Below are 23,777 nucleotides of genomic sequence, written 5' to 3'. Positions count from 1 at the left end.
CCCACCCCACTGCGGAACCCCCCTCTGCCCGCGCTCCCCACCCCAATGCTGCTGATGCCGGAGCCGTCCCCGCCGCAGCCATGGAGACCCGGGATGCGGTTGCTTTGGCAACAGCGGCTATTTGGGTACCAGCCCCCTCCGCCCCCGCGGCTCTCGGGGCTGGGGAGTGAGGAGCCGGGCTGGGACCGCCCCGGGGACACGCGCGAGGGCTCCGCGTCCCCACCCGGAGAGGAGCAGCGCGGGGTTCGCTCCCGCCGCCGGGACCCAGAGATCCTCCAGCACCGCCCGGTGGGTCCGGAGCATCAGAGTCCCCCCGGATCCCTTTCACATCCCGCAGGACCACGCTGGGCAGGACCGGACACACGGTGCGGAATGTGGGCACAGCGGGATCCCCGCAGCCTCTCCAGGGGCTCCCGAGGGGCGGTGCGGGGCTCACCTGAGGTATCGCGGGGGCTCCCGGGAAGGACCGGGACCGGAGCTCATGATGGGCACCGACCGGGACGGGAAGAGCGGGATGAGCCCTGCGGGAGCAGTGGCAGCGATGGTCCCTACGGCGCTTTGCGGTGCCGCCCGGTGGGAGGCGGCTCTTGCTGCCCCCGCCCCAGCCGGGTTCCCCCCCGCCACTCTCGTCCCCCGCGGGCGGTGCTGCCGGGAGGGCTGCAGAGAAACCTCGCAGGCATTGTGGAAGCGCCAGGGATGCCCGAGCCCTCCCAGGACACGGCGCCTCCCCTCTTCCAAGCACCAGAACCCAGCGGGATTTCAGCCCCGCTCCCTGCAGACGCTGCACGAGGGGTGCCCTCAAAGTCCTTGGGACCTCCAAACCCCAACAATCGCGACGCTGAGGGACCCATTCCCACTGTGACTGCGGGCACTCAGCCCCGCTGGGCACTTGGGGCAACGGCAGCCTCTCACAGCCCTTCCCCTGCTCCCACCACCGCCGCCAGCAGCCCCAGCAACAAAGACATGGGCAGCACCCTAATCCCACCCCACACAGCTCTGCTGCAGCCTCGTGATGCTGCTGGGCAGGGAGCGCCCCACCAGGTTTCCGACCAGAGAGAAAGGAGTGGAGCACACACAGCTCGCCGGGTTCCTGCACGGGTTTAATGCTGAGCCCCCCGCAGCCCCCTGGGGCCGCCAATCAGACGTAGTACTGCAGCCCAAACTTCTCGTTGTCCATCTCGGTAGACGGGCGCAGGTAGTAGAGCTCATCCACCGTCGGGGGCACCCAGCGGTCGGTGTGGAACAGGGACTCGCCAACCTGGGGGGGCAGAGAGCACTGGAGGGGACACACGGGGACGGCCGAGGGGCTCAGTTCAGGGCTGAGATCGTGTGAGGACGAAAATGGGCGCCCCCACCACAGCTCCAGCAGCAAAGCACCCGCACCCACCCACAACAGACGCTCCCAAGGGACTCCAAGACCCACGGGTGAATCCCCTGCCCCTCAATGCGTGTCCTACGGCACGGAGCCCAGCAGGACGCACACCCTCAGTGCCCTGAGCCCAAACCTTCCAACCGGGAACGTCCTTCATGATCTTGGCCTCCTCGTCCAGGTTCTGCCGCATGAGGCGCAGGGTTCTGCAGGAGGAGGATCCGTGCTGCCGGCGGGTTCCTCACACTACAGCCGTGCCTCCCTCCCTCCCCCCCCCCAACAAGGGGCCGAGCCCCGCGCTGCCCCCTCCGTACCTGCGGTCCGACTCTGCCTGCAGCAGCGGTAACAGCGCGATGCGCGCCTCCAGCTCCTCGATCAGCAGCCGCCTGCGGGAGGAGGCGGTCAGGGGAAGGGAGGGATGGAGGGAATTGGGGGCGATGTCCCGGGTAGGGGAAGGGAGCGCGAGGTGAGAGCGAGGGGAGGACCGGGAAAGGCCCGAAGGAAGCGGGAGGGGCCCGCGGTGCACCTGCGCTCCCGGTTCCACTTGATGATGGTGTAGTAGCCCAGCAGGAGGCTGCCGACACCGAGCGCGAAGAGGCTGTAACCTGCGGGCGGGGCGTTAGGAGCACCGGGAGCAGCGCGAGCACCGGCAGCACCGCGCCCGGCCGCCCCCAAAGGGTTTCCCGGTGCCCCCCTCCCCAACCTGAGAGGCCGCGGCGCGGGAGGTGCCGCTTGTAATCGATGGGGCCGTAGCCGCCCGGCGGCGGCATGTCCTGCTTCACCTTCGGCGCCGCCATCCCGGCAGCCGCGCGCTACGGCACTTCCGCCGAGCGCTACGTCACTTCCGCCGCCCTCACCGGAAGCGCTCTGTAGTGGGAGTGCTGCGCGAGAGCGCCCCCACCCCACGGACCTCCCGCCGAGCGCGGCGGCCTTAAAGGGGAAACGGCACCGAGGAGTCGGTGGGCCCCACCCGGTGCGGAGCGCGCAGCTGAACGCTGGGGTAAATTTGGGTATGTGCCGAAATGTGCGCGCACGAGCACGCGCGCAGCAAAACGCGTGCCAGAGAGCGCGCACGGAGGTGCGCGCACGGAAAGCGCTCAAAGCTCAGAACCCTCGACCCCCCTCCCCCCACCCACGGGCGGCCGCGCTGCAGATCGAGGTCACCCCCAAGCCTCCGCCCCCTTAAACCCTAATCGCACCCTAATCCCGCGGCGGCCGTTAATGAGCGCAGATGGCGGCGGAGGTGGGGGGGTGAGGGGGGAGCGGCGCTGGGTGCGGGGTCTCAGAGCGCTGTGCTGAGACGGAGCCCGAGAAGCGGGGTTTGGAGGATTGGGGCCGAGGGAGCAGCGCTGGGAGCAGCGTTCTGCATTCGGAGGAGACGCACGTTGGTATTCACAACCGCGGCTTTGAAGTTATCCCAAAGGAATGGAAAGAAATCGCTGCTCCGTAACTTCGCCGCTGTGCGATCGGAGCAGCGCCGGCCGTCCGTTACAAACGCCGCACAAACAGCGGGGCTGCGCTCCTGCTCGGCGTGGGCTTCGTTTGCCGGGGGTTTTGCTGCTGTGCCCGCCCTGCTGAGCGCTGTGCTCGGGGATGCGGTGCTCCCAAAGCCTCGGCTCTGCCCGCTCTGTGACGCCAAACGGGGTTGGTTGTTCCCGCTGTCACCAAACCGCTTCCCTCCCCGTTGTCCCGCGCACTGGGCGGGGTCCGTTGGTCTGTGCAGAACGATGGGAGCTCAGACGTGGAGTGCGATGGAAAGGCTGAGACCCTCTGCAGCTTTTCAGTTCTGTTTATGAAAATCCACACCGGTTCCATCTCCTCCCCATCCTCCAGTGTGGGTTTGGGAGAAGCGACTGCACTCCTCGGGGGGAGGAGTGGGCAGTGATGGAGATCTACACAGCACCCGCAATCCACCACCATCATCATCAACACAACACTGCCATCACTGACACCATCACCATCGTCGTCACCAGCGCCATCCCCACCATCATCACTGACATCTCCATGACCACCACCATCGTTGACACCACCACAACCACTGCTGCCATCACCATCATCAACACTGCAACCACAACCACCATTGACATCATCACCATCATCACTGCCATCACCATGACCACCACCACCACCACCACAACCATCACTGCCACCAACATCACCATCATCACAGCCACCATCATGGCCACCATTGCCATCACTGACACCACTGCCATCATTGATACCACCACAACCATCACTACCATCACTGCCATCACCATTGACACCACCGTTGCCATCACTGATACCAACACCACCATCACCACTGACACCACCATGACCACCTCAATCATCATCATCACCACCACCATTGACATCACCATCATCACCGATGCCACCATGACCACCATCACCATCATTGACATCACTGCCATCACTGACACCACCACAACCACCCCGCCATCATCATCATCATCACAGCCATCATCACTGACATAATCACAACCACCATCACCATCATTGACACCCCTGCCATCATTGATACCATGACCACCACTGCCATCACTGACACCACCGTGGCCACCACTGATGCCACCATGACCACCATCACTGACACCACCACGACCACCATTGTCACCACCAGAACCGCCACTGCCATCACTGACACCATGACCAACATCAACAACAAAAAAACTGCCACCATCAACACCATCATTGACACCAACACCACCACTGCCATCACCAATGCCACCAGGACCACCATCACCATCATTGACACCCCTGCCATCATTGACGCCATGACCACCACTGCCATCACTGACACCAACACCACCATCACTGACACCACCGTGGCCACCACTGATGCCACCAGGACCACCATCACCATCATTGACACTGCTGCCACCATTGTCACCGCCACAATCACCCCTGCCATCACCATCACCACCACCACCATTAACATCACCATCATCATCACTGACACCACCATAACAGCCACTGCCATCACTGACACCATGACCACCATCAACAACAAAAAAACTGCCACCATCGACACCATCATTGACACCAACACCACCACTGCCATCACCGACGCCACCAGGACCACCATCACCATCACCGCCATCACTGCCATCACTGCCACCACCACAACCACCCCGCCATCATCATCATCACCACCGCCATCATCACTGACATCACCACAACCACCATCACCATCATTGACACCGCTGCCATCATTGATACCATGACCACCACTGCCATCACTGACACCAACACCACCATCAGACACCACCGTGGCCACCACTGATGCCACCATGACCACCATCACCATCATTGACATCACCACCATCACTGACACCACCACAACCGCCACTGCCATCACTGACACCATGACCACCATCAACAACAAAAAAACTGCCACCATCAACACCATCATTGACACCAACACCACCACTGCCATCACCGACGCCACCAGGACCACCATCACCATCATTGACACCCCTGCCATCATTGACGCCATGACCACCACTGCCATCACTGACACCAACACCACCATCACTGACACCACCGTGGCCACCACTGATGCCACCAGGACCACCATCACCATCATTGACACTGCTGCCACCATTGTCACCGCCACAATCACCCCTGCCATCACCATCACCACCACCACCATTAACATCACCATCATCATCACTGACACCACCATAACAGCCACTGCCATCACTGACACCATGACCACCATCAACAACAAAAAAACTGCCACCATCGACACCATCATTGACACCAACACCACCACTGCCATCACCGACGCCACCAGGACCACCATCACCATCACCGCCATCACTGCCATCACTGCCACCACCACAACCACCCCGCCATCATCATCATCACCACCGCCATCATCACTGACATCACCACAACCACCATCACCATCATTGACACCGCTGCCATCATTGATACCATGACCACCACTGCCATCACTGACACCAACACCACCATCAGACACCACCGTGGCCACCACTGATGCCACCATGACCACCATCACCATCATTGACATCACCACCATCACTGACACCACCACAACCGCCACTGCCATCACTGACACCATGACCACCATCAACAACAAAAAAACTGCCACCATCAACACCATCATTGACACCAACACCACCACTGCCATCACCGACGCCACCAGGACCACCATCACCATCATTGACACCCCTGCCATCATTGACGCCATGACCACCACTGCCATCACTGACACCAACACCACCATCAGACACCACCGTGGCCACCACTGATGCCACCAGGACCACCATCACCATCATTGACACTGCTGCCACCATTGTCACCGCCACAATCACCCCTGCCATCACCATCACCACCACCACCATTAACATCACCATCATCATCTCTGACACCACCATAACAGCCACTGCCATCACTGACACCATGACCACCATCAGCAACAAAAAAACTGCCACCATCGACACCATCATTGACACCAACACCACCACTGCCATCACCAATGCCACCAGGACCACCATCACCATCACTGCCATCACTGCCATCATTGACACCACCACAACCACCCCGCCATCATCATCATCACCACCGCCATCATCACTGACATCACCACAACCACCATCACCATCATTGACACCCCTGCCATCATTGATACCATGACCACCACTGCCATCACTGACACCAACACCACCATCACTGCCATCACTGACACCATGACCAACATCAACAACAAAAAAACTGCCACCATCAACACCATCATTGACACCAATACCACCACTGCCATCACCGACGCCACCAGGACCACCATCACCATCATTGACACCATGACCACCACTGCCATCACTGACACCACAGCCACCCTTGACACCACCGTTGCCATCATCACCACCAACACCACCATCAGACACCACCGTGGCCACGACTGATGCCACCATGACCACCATCACCATCATTGACACCACTGCCATCATTGTCACCGCCACAATCACCCCTGCCATCATCACCACCACCACCACCATTAACACCACCCCCACCCCCGCCCCCCATCCACCCCAGGCCCCCAATGACAGCCAGACACAGGACTTTGTCCACTTGTTTATTGTCATCCAAACACCAAAACCCCCCTCACAACACAACGCACAGTTATTGAGTTCAGGTTCTTCCTCCCTTGGGGACGATCAGTGGGAACTTTTGTTTTTCTTTTTAAGGTTTTGATATATATATCTTTTCTTTTTTTTTCATCAAAAGATTTAGAGTCACAATAAACACGAGTGACAAAACCAAACCCTGCGCTGCTGTAACCTCACTGTTACACTTTGTTAATGATTATAAATTCTTCTCATTTAAAGAAAAAAAAAAGCACAATGCAAATCGTTCCGCTGAAAGGCGACACACAGCGTTACTGCCTTAAGCAGACAAACACTCCTGCGGTTCCTTGAGGTGCTTTTTTGCATCATATATATATATATATTTATATCTTTATCATTAAAAAAGTCGCCTTCTGCGCCCTCTCCTTCGGAAAGGAGGTGACAAAGGCTCTGAACGCAGCGGCTCCCACCCGCTCTGCTCACTCCTGCAGCCCACATCCCCTCTTCCCAATCCTTTGCTGCCCTTTGGCCGTTTTTTTTTTCCTCCTTAGTAAGCAAAAATAAACCAGGGACGGCGAGATCTGACGATTCGGAGGCAAAGGCTCCTAAAACGATCAGAAAAACGGGAAAAGAAGCAAAGAAACCCGCGGCACTGAGCTACTGGGAGGGCAGCGTGAACCCAGCATCTTCCTCAGCAGCCCGGCAGGGACGCCGTGCGTGGCACAACGAGGAGCGCGGCCCCAGGGCCACGCCGTCACCGGGCTGCCCTGAGCGCCGCCTGGGCAATAAATTAAGCCGTAATTATAACAACCCCCCCCCCCCCCCCCCCCAAAAATAATAATTAACAAACCACACGGCTCCCAGAATCGCAACACTGGTTTCAAATGAAAATCAGGGGTTTATTTCACAAGTCGCTAAAATCTAAGTACAATAAGTCATCGGCGTTTATTACTGTATTATAAAATCTCGTAGTTGCAACGTCTCCGAGAAAGGTTATATGGCTTGCGAGAACCAACGCTGCTCTGAGCCTCTCCCCAGGAGAGGTGGAAGCCTGCAGCACCGTCCCCGGCTCATGCAGCGCCGTGCAGCGAAGCGGCGGCCGGCCTTTGTTCGGAGCTCTGCCCGCGGTGCAGCGGGGGCCCTTCGGTGCCGGCAGCCCAGCAGCGGCAGCGCGGAGCGGAGGTTTGTTCCGCACGGCTCCTCCGCCGCCGCCCCCAGCGGCGTCACCTCGAGGCGCAGCGCCGCTCTGGGACAATTCCGTCCCAATTCCGTCCCAATTCCGTCCCAATTCCAGCCCACCGAGCTGTTCTGCTTTTGCTTTTTTCTCCCCTTTGCTCTGGCAGGGGAGCAGGAGATGCCCGCGCAGCTCGGCGCCGAGCAGAACAACGGAGCCCCGGCCGTGCAGCGAGGCTCAGCGCTCGCGTTCTGCCGCAGCAGCCGGGCAGGGCTTTGCAGCGACACATGCAATAAATATGGAAGTTACCTGCAGCGCTCCAAGAACCGCAGATAAAAAACGATGTCAGACCGGCTCTGGATGCCAGCAGCGATGGCTGGGCTGGATCTGTGGGTTAAAACCCTCCTGGAGCAACGCTGCCCCAACGCACAGCGCTCACGGGGCCCCTCGGTTTATCGAATCAAAGCTCGCTGTGGTCCAGCATCGCGAGGGAGCAGCGTTTGCAAGATGCTTTGTGCTCTCAGTTCTGAGCTCAGTGCCAGGCCTCCCCTGCGGGCCGTGCTGGAACAGGAGGAGCTGCTGTGCCCAAACAGGCGCTGACATCGCTTTTCACCCGGGTGCTTTTCATACTTCTGCCCCTCTTTCCACTCCCTGTTTCCCAGCTGTGACACACAAGGCAGACATCGCTCCCCCCCCCCCCCCCCCCCCGACGCATCTGCATTTCAAATGGAGAGAAGTTTTGCTTTTTTTCCTTCTGGACAAACAAGGTTTCCCTCCCCAGGCCAGGTTTCAGCTCTGGACGTGTTTTGATGGTAATGCAGGCATCGGTCAGAAGAGAGAAAAATAAAATAAAATACAAGAAAACTCCACACGTGTAAAGAACTGAAACAATTCTGTAATATTTCAAAGTGCAAAAATAAAATGCACTCCATTTCTCTCTCTCTCTCTCTCTCTCTCTCCACATCTCCCGATCCAAAATACCCCGGAATGAAAAGAAAAATGAACCCAACACAATGAATTCCTCTCGTGCCCAGTTCGCTCTTGATATACATTTGTAAAACAAACAGAGGAAAAAAACAAAACAAAGTCCAATTGAAATCCTAGGGCTTTATACAGCAACAAAGACCGTTTTGCAAAACTAGGCTCTCTAGGCTACCCAACAGTTTCCAAAGTATCTAAATATTGATATTCACACAACAGAACAGGGGCTAAAATGGACGAGTCCTCTTTCCCACTATGCCAGGTTCGATCTGGGGACGGCCCTGCGCAGAGGCTGCTTCACACTGAGATCCAACAGCAGCTGCTAAGAAAATAAGACCCAGCACAGGGGCTGAGTGGCGCCCCCTCCCCCCTTTTTCCTTTCATATATAGATATATAGATATATATATAATTCTGCAAATAATTCTCATCAGCACTACTTCCAGCACTGATATGCAACGTAAGTAGTAAGGCAAAGTCTTTCTGCCGCTCGAACTGGACGTGAATTTGGGAGAAGCGCGGGGAAGAAGGAGAGAAGATGACGAGGAGACAAACCGGACCTGAGGGACCTGGGCTGAAACCTGCGGAAATCCCCGAAATATATTAAAACCACGTAGAAACCTGTCCTTAAAGCAGGGTTACCTAAAGCTCTATCAAAACGCAATACTGCAGCGGCCGGGGAGCGGGTGGGAGGGGGGGGAGCAGCGGGCGCAGCGTTCAGCCCAGCCACGGCCCCCATCCCTCTGCTCGCCCTTCTGACTGCGTTTGCAGCTTCTGCAGCTCCTGGATTTGGAGTAAAATCGCTCAAAACAACAATAAACCTCCAAAAAAAAAAAAAGGAAAAAAAGGAAAAAAAAAAAAAAAAAGAAATAATAATAATCCCAAACAGTTTCACTCGTTCAAGTCCTCTGGGAACGTATGAAAGGCCCAACTGCTCTTGGCTGAATTAGAAAGATCGAACAAAAGGTGTTTTGTCTATGCAGTAAATTAGATTTTTAGACTACCAGCAGTTCAAAGTCTATTCCAAACAGAATCCAACAGAAGTGAGAGGCTCCTGCACGGGGTCCCACCCACCAGACGGGTTGCGGTGGCACCAGTCCCTTAGAAAACAACAGACTCGAGTGGAATTTCAGTTTGCTTATTTATCATTAGCTCATCATCAGCGGATTTTTGAGACATTATCATCTGCAGGCTGCCTTCCTGGCTGAGGAGGGGCAGGGAAGAAAAGCAAACATGACCTCGGCTCACTAAAGGTGTCTGCAGGACAGGTGGGAGCTGCTCTCCCCAGGCCGCCATCCACGCTCCGTGGTGAACCAAGGAACCGAAGGCAGAGTCACTCAGTCCTCCTCTTGTGCTGGTGACAAAGAAAATCCAAACTAAATGTATAAAGCCCAAAAAATAAGAATTCTTCCCCTTCCCTGACAGCCTTCATTATCAGTCAATCACGAGGATCTGATAACCAAAGGAGCTCGAGTCTTTCCCACCCACGCGGCGTCGTTTCTCATAGCAGGGACAGCAGCACTCGATGGCATGAGGAGTGGTCTTCTCGCATCCTATAAAGCCTGGGGCGTATCCAGCTGGGATTAAAGCAGATTCCACTGTCGTGTGGTATAAAAAGGATGGCAGAAACAGGAAAGTCTTCCTCTCGGGCGTTCCTCTGCATTATTTCCACGTGGCAGACTGTGGGATGGACCGCGGGGGGATCATATCCAGCAGATACTCACGCTGGCGGTCTACTGCCGAGGAGGACTTGTGCACAGCTAGACTGGGGCTAACAAAGGGCAGAGCCCCACCTGGGGAGACACAACAGAGGAGAGAGGATGAAGGTCACAGCAGGGTGAAACCAGCGGCAAATAAGCACCATTCCCCTTTAACCTGCATGAAAACAAGTAATGGAAGTGGGCCCGCAGTAACTCGTGTGCTACAGAAGGTCAGAACCTCCAAAGGTCTAAAATCAGCCAAGCCAACAGCACTAAGGCTTCGTATCAGAAAAGAAGAGTTGAGCAGACTAGGGCTCCCTGCAATGAAATCGTGCTGAAGTGGTAAATTAAGCTGTTAGGAGGAAAAAATATAAACCATTCAATACTGAGCATGAAAGTAGATCAGAAGGCAGCCAATTGCTATGCTGCTTCCTTCCTGGGGATCCTAATGATCACTTAAAAAAAATAAATAGCTCCACAGTCAGATTCTTACATACAGAAGAGATTAAATAAGAATTTAACTTTCAATCTGTTCCAAACAACAGCTTCAGTTGGTTCAGGTCCTGCAGAACGCTGTGAGGATGTGCTGCAGCCTCACCTGCAGCAAAACCATTCCGTTACTTGATGTGCTTTGATGCGACTTGACCAAACTCAGGTCCCAGAAACGCTCAACAAACCCCAGCAGCGTGGCACTGACTGCACAGAGCCACCAAGGAGCATCTGACAGTACATCATCCAGGCTGCTTATGGCTCTGTAAAGCAGCAGCTTTTGCTCGTGCCTCCTTTGAGGAGCGCAAACGGCAGCAGAAGCCAAGGCTTCAACACCCAGACTGAGAGCACAGCCAGGAAAAAGCATCCTTCCCCAAAGAGCTACGGCTGTTGGATAGATTGCAGCTAATAAGTGGAAAGAAAAGAAAAGAAACTTCAGAAAATCTACCTGTGTTGATGGGAGTCTTCTTCCAGGCGGCAGCGCTGCCCTTGCTGACAGGTCTCTCAGCATGCTTACCTGGCCTGCTCCCAAGTGCTGCTGCAGACGAGGCATTCTGCAACTTGGGTGACTGGCTAAATGCATGCAACACTCCCCGTGGGGCTCCAGAGCCTCGAGACATCTGGCTAGAAGTCTGGATAGAGAGCAGACAGTCAGACAGGCACAGGGAGCATCCCTCCTTCACCCCCCAGAGCCTCGGCCAACATTTACTGCCTGACTTTTCTCGCCTTCCTCTGCCAAACCCAGAATGAGCCATTAGTCCCAGGTCTGAAAACCTCTAAAACATCTCTAAATCAAACCAAGAGATCAGTTTTGTGTTCCTGAAAGTGCCTGTAAGAACGCAGAAAGATGTGCTGGGTAAGCACCTCTAACACCAGCATCTCCTCTGCCTAAAGAATCGGTGCCTTGCTTATTTCAACTCAAAGCAGCACCTGAGCTGACTCTTCCCAACTACCTGAGCTACATTTATTCCCATGTATTTAGCACTGGAGCAAGTCTTTTTCATTTCATTTCATCCTAAAGAAAACGGAGATGGGGCTTCGTGCAGCCAGAGCCTCACCTGCTTGAGCGAGTGGTGCTGCACAATGGGGTCTGACTTGCTCTGTACAGGAGATGCAGTCTGTTGCAGTATCCTCTGCTCAATCTCCTGCTCCTGCTGCAGAGCTTTGACGAAGGCAGCCTTCAGCCTGTTGGTGTGCTCTGCTTTCAAGGCCTTTTTCTGATTGGATGTCATACAGGTTTCACACATGATGGTTCCGTTCTTCTCCTCCCTCCAGCGGCAGGTGAAGTCAGTCTTACACTGAGCACACATGTAGGGCTCACGGGATGAAACAGGGATGGAAACTTTACCTGCAGAACACAGCCAGGTGAGCTCAGCTCCAGCTCTCATTTCTACAAGTCACCTACGACAAGCCTCCAGATTCTCCATCACCAAAAATACACCACCTTCCACTCCTCCCCCTCCCTCCTCAGCCTTTTGCACTATCAGACGTTCTTTCGGCTCCCTTTGTTGGTGTGCAGGCATCCTGCAGATCCTTCTTTCCTCACCCTCCTCAAACCATCCTGAATGGCAAGACACACCGCAGAAATCAGGGAGTGAGGCAAGAGAAGCGGTGCTATTTGTTGAGACAAAATCTGCTCAACTGTTTACTTTGATAGTTACGAAACACCTGACAGAGCAGAGAGGTCTGCAGCCTAGAAGGGACAAGGAGAGCCTGTAACCAACTCAGATTTTCTTCTTGTCTTCTGCACGGACTTGGCAACAGAACTGGAGTTTTCATTGGTTTGGAGGCAGTTCCTCCAGGACACCGCTCTCATTTCTCCCCAGGAACATCCCTTCATCTGCTGACAACACAGATGGAGAACACCGTGGTGATGCATAAACCTGGATGACAGGAAGTCACCTGCACCAGGGAGAACTGAACCACTGCCCAGCCTCTGGGAAATCCCAGCACCGTGCAGCTCTACAACTTTACAGGTACAGCAAGTTGAAAGCTGGTGATGGAAGCGAGCCCCAGATTAGACAGATTAGTCCTGGAAAGCCTGACTTGCTGCCTGCTGTTCCCATCACGGATGGGAAAGGTTCTCTCCTCACTTTTGGGGAACTGCCATCTCACCTTGAGTTTCCAGCAAATTCTGCACAACTTCTTCCAATCCAACTAGGTAAATAAATTCGTTATTAGCCGCACTGGGCAGGAAGTTCATCTCTGGAGCAGGTGGCTTTGGAGGAGGGATCTCCAGCAGTGTCTTCTCCAGCTGCTTCCGCAGTGCCAGCTTGGCTGCAGCCTGCCGGCTGGCGGGCGACTCGTTGGAGTTGACGATGGAAGCGGCGCTGGTGGAGGTGGCATTGGCCTGAGCTGATGTCACTGTTGTACCTTTGATTGAAGTTGGAGAGGCCTTGGAGGAAAGAAGACACAGTTTAGTGATGTGCTGGGACACCTCGGTACAGCAGGGCTGGGGGGCAATGAGCAGCGATTAGGAGCTGGGACTCAGTGACTCCCATCGGCTGGGGAGCTCCATGATTACCTTCAAGGTGCTCAGGGGGGGGACTGGACAGCCTGCCCCTAAAGCTCACTTCTGCAGTGATCAACAGGTCGCAGTATTGACATTTATTGCAATGAATTGGCATTTATTGCAACAGTGTGCCACCCATTACACACATTACTTATCACCCAACCCTCCAATTCCTTCACAAGGAACTGACTTTTCTTTCTTATCAATTCGATCACACAGATTTGGAGATCTGAAAGGAAAGGGGTACTTTAAACCGCTTTCGTCCACGGTTTCTACACAACATCAGCACCAGCAGGATCTGCAGGCTGCTCAAGACAGAAGCCCACCCTGAGCTGTGCTCACGAGAACGAAGAGAGACCAAAAACCCCCATGCTTCCATCCGCATCCAAACCCTGAGTGCAAAATGAGGAGCTCCGCACTCAACGTTTCGTTTGGCACAGAGGATTTTGAAGGATGTTTTGGCACAGAGGATTTTGCAGTGCTCACCTGTGGGATGTTGACGATCAGGCTGGTATTGGGGACGTTGGCCACACGGATCAGACCCTGCTGGATAATTCTCTGCCCCTGAATTTGCACGCTGGGGACCGAGGCCCGCGGTGCCAGCAGCAGCGGAGGCGGCCCTGTGCTGGAGTGCTGTCGGATGTTGTGGATTTGCTGGGAAGACACAAGAAAACGGGTTGATGCAACGGCCAGACAGCAGGAGAAAAGCATGGGGAGTCAATGGGATGGGAAGGGAACACCAAGAAAGCTCAACAAGTGTCTGTGTCAGAATGGGATGCTCCTCCCTTTCAAAACGAAAGGGCTGGAACGTGGCGTCAAGAGAGATGCTCCTATGAGAAGCCATCACACATTGCAGGCTGGAGAGCCGTGCCAAAAATGCAAAGTTCCCACGTCAGATTTCTTCTAAAAGTTCTGCCTGTTGAGCCTGTTTCATTTTAAAGGCGTTAGGAAAGCTGTTCCTCAGAATGAGGTTTTCCCCGTATCAGAACAGAAAGCAGATGAACCACCAAGTGCTCTGCCTTCCCCTTAATGCTGGCTATGCAGTAGATAAAAGCAGACCTTCTGCTACAAAATAAAGCCTCATTGAACAAGAAAATATTGTTTTCCTCAGTTCCCCACGGAAGCCTGAAGTCCAGAAGGCCAAATGCAATAAAGCTTTGCTTTCCTACTCCTTCAGGGACACCACAGGTGATAAAGACCCTGCAAAGCAGCACTTCCCCATTTCCAGCTCTCTCATTTCAGCAGCTCTTATTCAACCTGAAGACAGACACGATGAGCACATTGAAAAAAAAAAAGGGGAGTTTTCATGTTTGAAATGGTGGAATTGATACAACAGAAAGAATAATGAGGAAAGAAAGATGGAAGAGTGAGGGATTGCAGTTTGTTTCCTCTGCTGCTGCTCGCCCAGGCAGAGGGTGAAGCTGGGAGCCCCTCCATCAGCTCTTGTAATAAAGCAAGCAGGTGCCTCTGGAGCAACCAGGGGAGGACACAGTGTGGGTAAGGCAGCATCCTGCATCACCGTGGGGCTTCCCATGTTCAGTGGGAGTGTTATGGGACAGCAAAACAAGCAGGAGCTGCAATGGCCCTTCAGTGGCAATATGCCTCTATTAAGCAGTGAATGAAAGCTATACAGGATCCTCCCAGCTAAGCAGAATGACAGCTGAGGAAACATTTCAGACGCACTCAGGAAAAACAGAAGAGATCTACCAGGAAGGAAATACCTGTGCTCCTCTGACAAGAGGTGGCATTACTATCTGCGTGTTTTGCTGGGTTCCTAATTTTGCAGAGGTCTGCTGCCCACCACGAACCAACGGAGGAGGAATAACAGTGCCTGGTATACGTGTAGAAGAGGTCTGAAAAACAGAGGACAGTTTACTTGCATGTTTCATCCCGGTGCATTCGGATGCATGCTCTCTTCTGCTCGGAGCACCAAAAAAAGCAGTATCCAAAACGTTACGCAGCAATACAGACATCAGAACGCAGAGGTGGGCAGGCTGTGTGCTCAGGGGCTGCTCTCTCACGCTCTGCACAGAGTTCAACATGTAAAGAGCAGCCCTGAAAGACGTCTCCATCCAACCCCCCCCCCCCTGCGCAGCTCAAGAACCACTGCACTGAGACACAGGGAGCCACGCTGCAACAGGAGCATGGTGTGCATGAGAGCAGCTCTCCTCAGTGCCTGATGTGATGAATGCTATCTGCCTTCAGCACGAGGACAGCAAAGGCTGCAGCACAGGACACGGCCAGGCTGGCTTCAGCACAGCTAGCGTTCCAAGCAAACAGTGAATAGCAACTTTATGTTCTGGAAGGATGAAGGAAAACGGGGGGCCATACACAGTGCTGGCTCTGAGGAGAAGCAAAGGGCAGACAGAAGCTGGGGATGCAGGAGGCTGGGGGGGTTTGGCACGGGCATGTGTGCAAGAAGGAAAGAAAAGGGGAAAAAAAAAAAGAAGTCAAGCTAGAGAGGCCTGAAACACCACCGACCATCTTTTTTGAGCTGTGGACTGTAATACATCTTGGAAGGTTCTCATAACACAGCCAAAGGTTTCATGCATCACTTACATTCCTGCAGAGCACGACGCAGCCTCGTCTGGAAGCGCTGCTCAGAGCAGCAAACCCTGCTCACGGGGCTCTGCACGTCCACCACCCCCGCTCACCCCGACCCCAAACTGACCATCATCCCCCCAGTTAAGATCTACACACACCGGAGCTCTCGCATCCACGAGCTCCCAATGCGTGCACACACGTGCTGAGGATGGGGGAAGCTCAATCCCCTTCTTTACGCCCCCCAATTGGAGACCAAATGTTAACTCCTACATGCAGGAATTAAAGAGACAACAAAAGCAGATGGAGGTGAGGTTCATTTGCCCAAACACCACGAATGAGAGCGAGAAACTGAACTCTGGATCCGCAGCTGCCAGCTCCCTGCTCTGCCCACTGGCACACACACACAGCTGCAGGCTCGCAGCCCAAGTGTGGGGATTTAAGTCGTGGTCCAGTTCCTCTGAAAGTGCTGTCTCCTGAGAAGGCAACTCGCCTTAAGGAAGAGAATACTCCAGCTGATTGCCTCGAGTTCTGAGAACGGCTCCCAAACGGAGCACGCATCCAGCCCACCCCTCATGCACAGCACTCCGTGGGGCTCTCAGATGAAGAGCTGGTATTTTCCAAGTGAAAGCGTTTTGTGCTGAAGCTGTTTTGAAATTTGCTTCAGATCAGCCCGAGGTAAATGATCAGAAATGTTTTAAATTTGAAAGTGAAGCAAGATCCCAAACTCAGAGGAAGATCAGGCCAGCAGATGCCAATTCCCTCTCTTGCTTTTTTCCCCCCAAGGCTTTCCAACATCACATTTAGCTCAGCCTGAACAGACCCTCCTCAGCAGCACGTGCCATTCAGCCAAGGAAAACCTGGCAGCCTTCAGGTGATCACAGTGAAGGCACAATTAAATACCTGCAGCCCACAACAGCAGGCTGCCACAGCGCTCCTACAGAGGTCGTCAGCAGCCACAACCTGCGTGCATTTATCAGTGGAGCAGATGAGGTCCCAGGATGATGAGGATAAGCTTTGGAGGGGTACCTGCGTGCGACGCCCTACCTCTGTCTCCCACCCCAAGCGTTCCTACACAGCTTACAGTGGGGTCTGTGGGAGCGAGTGCTGGCTCTGCCTCAGAGCTTCCACCCGGCTGTGAGCAGTGAGCTGCCAGCCTGTGCTGCCCCGTGCCCTGCTTGCTGTGTGCCCTACCTGGCAGCCTGGCCCGCCCCACTGACCTGCAGGGACGGCTTGCCAGCAGGAACACTCTGCGTGCCCCGCACCAAGGGCGGAGGGGTGGCCACAGCACTCCCAGAGGAACAGGCAGGCTGGAAGAGGAAAAACCAGAAAGAAAGCAGAGGAGTGTAAGGGTGTAGGCAGAATCACAGAGGCTAAGGGAACAAAAGCGTTTACCTCCTTCGCTTTAGTAAGGGAATCTTCAAAGCCTGTGGGTTTCCCCTTCCCCCACCCTTTGCTTCCTCCGAGCACCTCACCAGGCGTATTTAAATGGAGAAGTGATTAGGCAAGTATAGATAAGGTTATGTCAGAAAAAGAACAGAGCCTATGCACCAAAAGCACAGCAATGCAGAACTCTGTTTTAGCAGCCTCGGCTCACAGCCTGTTTCAGCCTCATCCTCTGTTACTGCTGGTTGCAACTAATTGGGTTTGAATGTAACAAAGTGAAAAAGAGTTAAAGGCTTTGGTTGTTAAGGTGAGGATACACCAACTGACCCCGCCGAGTTCCAGCACCCCAAGTTCATCACTCAGCAGGGAACTGCGTGCTATTTCATTGGCTTTGTTTCCACCTCAGAAGTCCAGGAGAAAGACACCGACAAGCAAACCCAGCCACGGAGAGGTGCAAACATCCAGCTGACACCTACACAGCTCCCCCTGCACAAAATCCATCGCGTCAGCACCGCATGCTGCAAAGTCAAAGAGGTGAGATGGCACTGGGACACAGCCTGAGCCTGATGGTGACACTGCAGCTCCTCGACACAAAGGGGGAATTTCTGCTGGGGTGGGAAGAGAGGAGGAGGAAAGGCAGGAATTGGCAGAGCAGATCCTGGCGGTGGGGATGTGAGCACATCCATAACCACGCTGGCAGGGTTGTTACGCAGGAGATCCTCCTCCAAACGCGTGCCAGCTCTTTCTGTGCTGCTTTAAGGACTGTGTTTAGTAACCTGCAGTGCATTTCACTCATTAACACACCTGAGGTTACCAAAAAGCCGTTCTGCTTTTGGATAGAGCTGATGGGATAAGCTGCCTTTTGTCTTCTCATCTTGGCGAGACCAAAATGCCGCAGGAAGGAACGGTTAATGGGATACACTTTAATTCACAAAGGTTTGGCAAAAAGCAAAATGTGCTGCATTCAAAAGCTCTGCAAGTCACTGGAATTGCCACAGTTTAATATATATTTTTTTCCTTCTTTCCAAGGTAAGGACTAGCAGGAACAGACCTACCTTCTGAGTAGTGGTCTCCTTCTGGATTTGACTCTGCCGTAACTTTTTCAACAGGACAAGCTTTGCTTCCTCTAACCGTAGCTCTTCTTTCAGCTGCTTGATCATTCTCTCACGCTCCTCAGGACTGCTTTTCTGCAGGGCCGGGTAAGGCAGTTGAGGATGGGAAAACAGGGAGGGGGCAGAAGGAAAGACAGATACCATGCAAGTTACGACAAGAACTCACTGCCTTGTAATTGTCACGTATGTCTTAATATCACTGACATGTCTGCAATGCAGGGACACAAACCGAGGGTGGAAAAAGAGCTCAAAGGCCAAGGGGGAAAAGAAAAAAAGCTTTGGTAATTTCCATAAAGGAAATGAAAAAACAAAAGTCGAATGAAGAGCCAAGCGCTGAGTGCGGGATACTGCGGCCACCACTATAAACCCTGCTAAAAAGTCCATTCTGAAAGAGGTGCTCTTAAGAAGCACATGAAGGTTAAGGAGGTGAGAGCCCAGAAAGTAATAATAAAGCACACATCAGGCTCTAACAGCTGCAGGACCCCCCCCAAACCAATCCTCATACAGTCAGGGATCCCCTGACCCCCAGCTCTGCAGGAACAGAGGACAGCAGGGCTGCAGTGCGTCAGGACAAGCGGACTCACCATGAGCGCCTCCGTGTTGGTCTCTTTTAATGCTATTTTGGTTAAACCATTCATTCTAGGGCTAGAAGGCTCATTGTCTGACAGCACTATGACGTCCGGGGAGGGGACTCGCTTCTCTCTCTTTATTTCACTGCAAATCAGAAGGAAAACACAGAGAATGAGTTAATAAAAACAAGCAAACAAGTGCTGCACGGTGTGACTTACAGCCTCCTGATACATTATTCCCATATCTCTCAACTTACTGCCTCCTTAATGTGCTGCAAGGAAGAACCTGACTCCCCTTCTCTTTTTCCTCTCCTAATGGAAGGGATTTTGCATTCTGACCTCCCCCACCCAGGCTACCCTTAAGGGAACAACTGAAACAACTCACACACAGTCACTGACCTACGTTTGAGCACTTTCTCATGACATAACCTTCCTACACCTCTCACCCCTCAGCTCCATCAGAAGGAAACAGCAAACTGCATTAAAAAAGAAATAAAAGGGTCGGGGAGGACGTGATGTGCAGACGGCAGCGCTGCTCCTTCGCTGCACATCAGTTTCCTGAGCAGCTGGGAATGAACCCAGTCATGCACTGGGGTCACCATCCAGGGATGGCGGGAGCAGATCCTCTTTGGTGCCAGGATTTGGGATCTCAAAGCACACAGCACGGTTTGCAGGAGCAGGGAGGTTTGTCAGGAGCAGAGCAGGGGGGGGACAGCAGAGCAGGGGGGGACAGCAGAGCAGGGGGGGACAGCAGAGCAGGGGGGGGACAGCAGAGCAGGGGGGGGACAGCAGAGCAGGGGGGGGGACAGCAGAGCAGGGGGGGGACAGCAGAGCAGGGGGAGAGGCGACGGCGCTTTGGAAAGGGCTGACAGCAAGAAGAGCTGAACGCACACATGGCTGCGTTCTGTTTTCCTTGAAACCCAAAACCAGAAGTAGGAACAATGAAGTTTACACTGTGAGCCTTCTAAATTTGTGGTGAGTTATGCATTAGGAAAAATGCCTGGAGAGCTTGTACCAAGCAAGGCTAAGCAAATATTTAAGTGTGGCTTGTACTACTCACAGGTAAGAGATGTGGCACGGAAGCTTTCTGCCTCTTCATATCGGGTAATTACCCCTCAGGTTAAAGAACGATTTCCAGGCTTTACAGCTACTCCCCGTATATCAAGAATCCAATAATTAACCCTTATTATCTTATTTAGAGACGTGATTTATTCACACTGAGCAACATCACTGAAGAGCTGCGTGCCCCACAGACCAGGAGACCCGCAGCAGATGGAACCACGTTTGGGATACAGCAAAGCCAGCCGAGAGCTGCACGGAAAGCTTTCAAAATGCAATTTCCACTTTGGTGAAAGGATTACAAAGGGAGAAGTGTCCTCTAGAGGGCACAGCGAGCCAGTAAACCCGACCTAGTGAAACTCTGAGGGCTTCCAAAGCAGCAGAGGCACAGGTGGAAGGTTTCCAGTGTGTTCCTGTACCTGGTGGCACGGAACTGGCTGCTGGTGCCCTCGGATGGGCTGTAACAGAACAGGGCCTGGTGGTGGGTGGCAGTGGGCAGCGTGTGCCATGGAGCAGCACCATCCAGGTCCAGGCAGGAGGTGGGGATGTGGTTGCAGCCTTCTGCCAGCCTGAGCTGCTCCAGGCAGGAATCCAGGCCCTCGTGGCACCCACAGACTGAGGTTGGTGTAACCATGGGGATCTGAGGCGCCCACTTCTGGACCTCATGGGACCTTGCTGCCTGCTCCAGCCTTCAAGCTGACCCACGTGCACCACAGGGGCAGTGTGGCGTCTTGGTCCCTCCCAAACCACAGCACTCCATGATTCCATGGCTCAGATCACAACCAGCCCGCAGGGAGGAGAGCAACACAGCGACAGCCGCAGCGACACAGCAGAGCAGTGCTGTCACCCACGGGCCCCGTTTCCAACAGCATGGCAGTACTCAGGGCTGGGGTTCTGACACCGAGGGACAGTCCCTACAACAGCAGCCCTGCAAACCACAGAGGGGCTGAACCCCATGGAACCCCATAGAGTCCCACAGAGCCCCATGGAATCCCAAAGAGTCCCATGGAGCCCCACAAAGCCCTATAGAAGCCCCCAGAGTCCCATAGAGCCCTATGGAGCCCCATAGAGCACCACAAAGCCCTGTAGAGCCCCATGGAGTCTCACAGAGCCCCATGGAGTCCTATGGAGTCTCACAGAGCCCCCCCAAAGCCCTATAGAGTCCTATAGAGTCTCACAGAGCCCCACAAAGCCCTATAGAGTCCTATAGAGTCTCACAGAGCCCCACAAAACCCTACAGAGTCCCACAAAGCCCTATAGAGTCCCACAAAGCCCTATAGAGCCCCATAGAGTCCCACAGAGCCCTATAGAGTCCCATAGAGTCCCACAAAGCCCTATAGAGGCCCACAGAGCCCTATGGAGCCCCATAGAGCACCACAAAGCCCTGTAGAGCCCCATGGAGTCTCACAGAGCCCCATGGAGTCTCACAGAGCCCCACAAAGCCCTACAGAGTCCCACACAGCCCTATAGAGCCTCACAAAGCCCTATAGAGCCCTACAGAGCCCCACAGAGGCCCATGGAGCCCTCCAGGCACTGCCGTCCTGTGCCGAGTGGGGCACCGCGGGGTCACGTGACGCCGCATCACGTGACCCGCACGGCGAAAGCCATGGCAACGGGCGGTCCCAGCCGGTGAGGCCCGGCCTTCATTTTGTGAGGTGAGGTCAGGACCAGGTGGTGGCACAGAAAATGGAGCGGGCCGGGCCGCGGGGCAGCAGCACGGGTCTGTGTGCAAAGGGACGGACGGCGCTTCTCGAGAAAAAGGAGCGAAACGGACAAAAACAAAAGGAAGTCCCCAAGAGAGCCGCCGTGCTGCTGGGATCCTCGGTCTGTTGGCTTCTGGGCACCTCAGGAAGGAAACGGCGCGGAGAGCTGCACGGCCAAGGCTGGGACTGCTGCACAGGAGCACCGGCCACTGAGATCTCCATCAGCAGCCATCTGCTCACTGCACCTTTGGAAAGATTAATGAGACGGAATGGGAGAAAAGAGGAAAAGCTCCAGCAGCAACGCAACGCCTGGCAGTGCAAAAGCGGAGCAGAGCAGCCCTGTGAGCGCATCCCACCTGCAGGGAGGGGAACACGAAGCTCCGTCCCAAAGAGAGGGGATCCCAGAGCACAGCTCTGCAAAACAACCTTTCTTTCAAAAGAAAACCAAAACAACAAAATAAGGAAAGAGTTCGGCCCGCTCTTCTGTCAGCCTGCGTGTGTAAAGAGAGAAATTTAAAGCAGATGTTTCAAAATGGGAAAGACAATGGGAATATCACCACTTTCAGGACAAATGCTGCCACCAGCAGTTAATAACTTGGGATGGCTGCCCCGGCACCGTGACCTTTATCCTCCAAAGCCATCAGGCATGTCCTTCAGCTAAATAAAGACATAATTCTATTATTCCCCCCTTCAGCTTTCATAAATGTTGCTGTCTCAATCACCCAGGCTGTACGCAGGAAGATGAAAGCAGTGCTGCTGCCCCTATTTAAGCATCCTCGGCAATAAACCACGGCTGAACAGAGACCTTGCACAAAGTTTGTGGGAAGCAGTGAGCGCAGAGCCCCAGGTCACCAAACGCCCAAAGCAAAGGGCCCCGTTTCCTTCCATTCCCTCTTCCAGCCCCCCTGGCAGAAGGATGCAAGCTTCACATTATTTGGAAGTTCTCCTCGGAGTCCTGGAGCATCCTGAGGCATTCAGAGCACGACGACGACTCCGGAAGAAAATAACCAAGGGAACAAAGCAGAAAAGCCACATTGCCTTGGGGACATCGAGTTGGTGACGTGAAGGAACGGGGCCAGGAGGCTGAATGCAGCCTCACAGCTCTGAGCTGGGGCAGAAAATGACCAGTGAAGGTGCTGGAGACGATAAACCCGAGGGCCGAGGCGCGTGGAGATGGACTCAGCACCCATAACAGGATCACCATCCATAAGACTGAAGTCTCAATGATGCGTTACTGCAGAAAACAAAGCTGTGATGGTAACTCTTCACAGAGGCACCCAGCGCCACGGGCTCTGCTGGGAAGGTTCTTTTGGGGGGATGTTGGCCACAGAGCAGCTCATAGAGCTTCAATGCTTTCATGGCAGAGCTCCGGAACCACAGCGCCTTTACATTTGCTCCTACCGATCTGGAGACACCAATGTGACACGAAATCCAAGCTGCCTTTTGCAGACCATATCTTCCCCGTGCTCCCAAACGCTCTTTCGATCCCTCCCCCCCAAAAATAAATGAAGTAAAATCGATGATGAATCCACTGAGCGTGGCATTGAAGTTACAGAACTACTGACCCGGAAGGTGGGAAGCCCAGCTGCACAGCACAGCCCTGCAAAGCGCTCTCCCAGCACTGTGCCCAGCAGCAGGTAACTGCAGGAGGCAGCGCAGCCATTGCTCAGCCGAAAGCTTCATCTACATGAGCAAATATGCAACAGTTTTGCCTCAGTCCATTCAGCAATCTCTTGTATGCTCCCATCCAAAAATATTTGGCAGGGAAGGAAGACAAACAAGGCAAGAACAAGCAATGCAGTGGGGAAAAGAGAACTCTCTTCTTTTTTTTTGGAGATGCATCCACATGAATCAAAGGGGTTGTGATGGATCTAGCAACCGCGGTGTGCAACCGAAGCAAAGCAAACTTCATTCCTTTCCTGCCCTTCCTCTGAACATAAATTAAACTTTAATCAAAGCATCTCTGCATTTAAAACACAGCATTAAAATCCCTCAAGAAACTTTTTTTTTTTTTTTTTTTTTAAAGCCAGGCTGAAACCAAAAGGAACAAACGAAAAACCAAATCCAGAACTCAAAGTCCAACGCTCAGACTCC

At 54.0% G+C, this 23,777-nt stretch overlaps 2 protein-coding genes across 8 annotated transcripts in view; both read right to left on the bottom strand.

The window, feature by feature from the left end:
- Positions 1-1,082: 1,082 nt before the first annotated feature.
- Positions 1,083-2,216, bottom strand: NDUFA13 (NADH:ubiquinone oxidoreductase subunit A13). Its single transcript, XM_048927492.1, has 5 exons — positions 2,073-2,216; positions 1,896-1,974; positions 1,684-1,755; positions 1,506-1,575; positions 1,083-1,258 (listed from the first exon to the last, which is right to left on the bottom strand). Exons 1-5 carry the CDS (start codon positions 2,164-2,166, stop codon positions 1,139-1,141), a joined length of 435 nt encoding a protein of 144 aa, XP_048783449.1. The 5' UTR covers positions 2,167-2,216; the 3' UTR covers positions 1,083-1,138.
- A 6,111-nt stretch (positions 2,217-8,327) lies between these two features.
- Positions 8,328-23,777, bottom strand: part of GATAD2A (GATA zinc finger domain containing 2A) — a 67,302-nt gene continuing 51,852 nt past the window's right edge. For 6 of the 7 annotated variants that reach the window (XM_048927249.1, XM_048927246.1, XM_048927247.1 and 3 more), the window contains 9 exons: positions 18,937-19,066; positions 18,296-18,427; positions 17,075-17,164; positions 15,035-15,166; positions 13,800-13,967; positions 12,917-13,196; positions 11,860-12,149; positions 11,250-11,433; positions 8,328-10,405 (listed from right to left, as the gene is read on the bottom strand). In XM_048927249.1, the coding sequence (XP_048783206.1) occupies positions 10,275-10,405; positions 11,250-11,433; positions 11,860-12,149; positions 12,917-13,196; positions 13,800-13,967; positions 15,035-15,166; positions 17,075-17,164; positions 18,296-18,427; positions 18,937-19,066 (1,537 nt within the window). In that variant the 3' untranslated portion in view covers positions 8,328-10,274. The remainder of the gene's footprint in view (positions 10,406-11,249; positions 11,434-11,859; positions 12,150-12,916; positions 13,197-13,799; positions 13,968-15,034; positions 15,167-17,074; positions 17,165-18,295; positions 18,428-18,936; positions 19,067-23,777) is intronic. The other variant, XM_048927251.1, reaches the window with a different exon arrangement.

This window comes from Lagopus muta, chromosome 26, assembly GCF_023343835.1.
Source record: "Lagopus muta isolate bLagMut1 chromosome 26, bLagMut1 primary, whole genome shotgun sequence".
Taxonomy (NCBI): domain Eukaryota; kingdom Metazoa; phylum Chordata; class Aves; order Galliformes; family Phasianidae; genus Lagopus; species Lagopus muta.
Note: the sequence above shows the minus strand (reverse complement) of the source record. Positions and strands in the feature narration are given on the sequence as shown.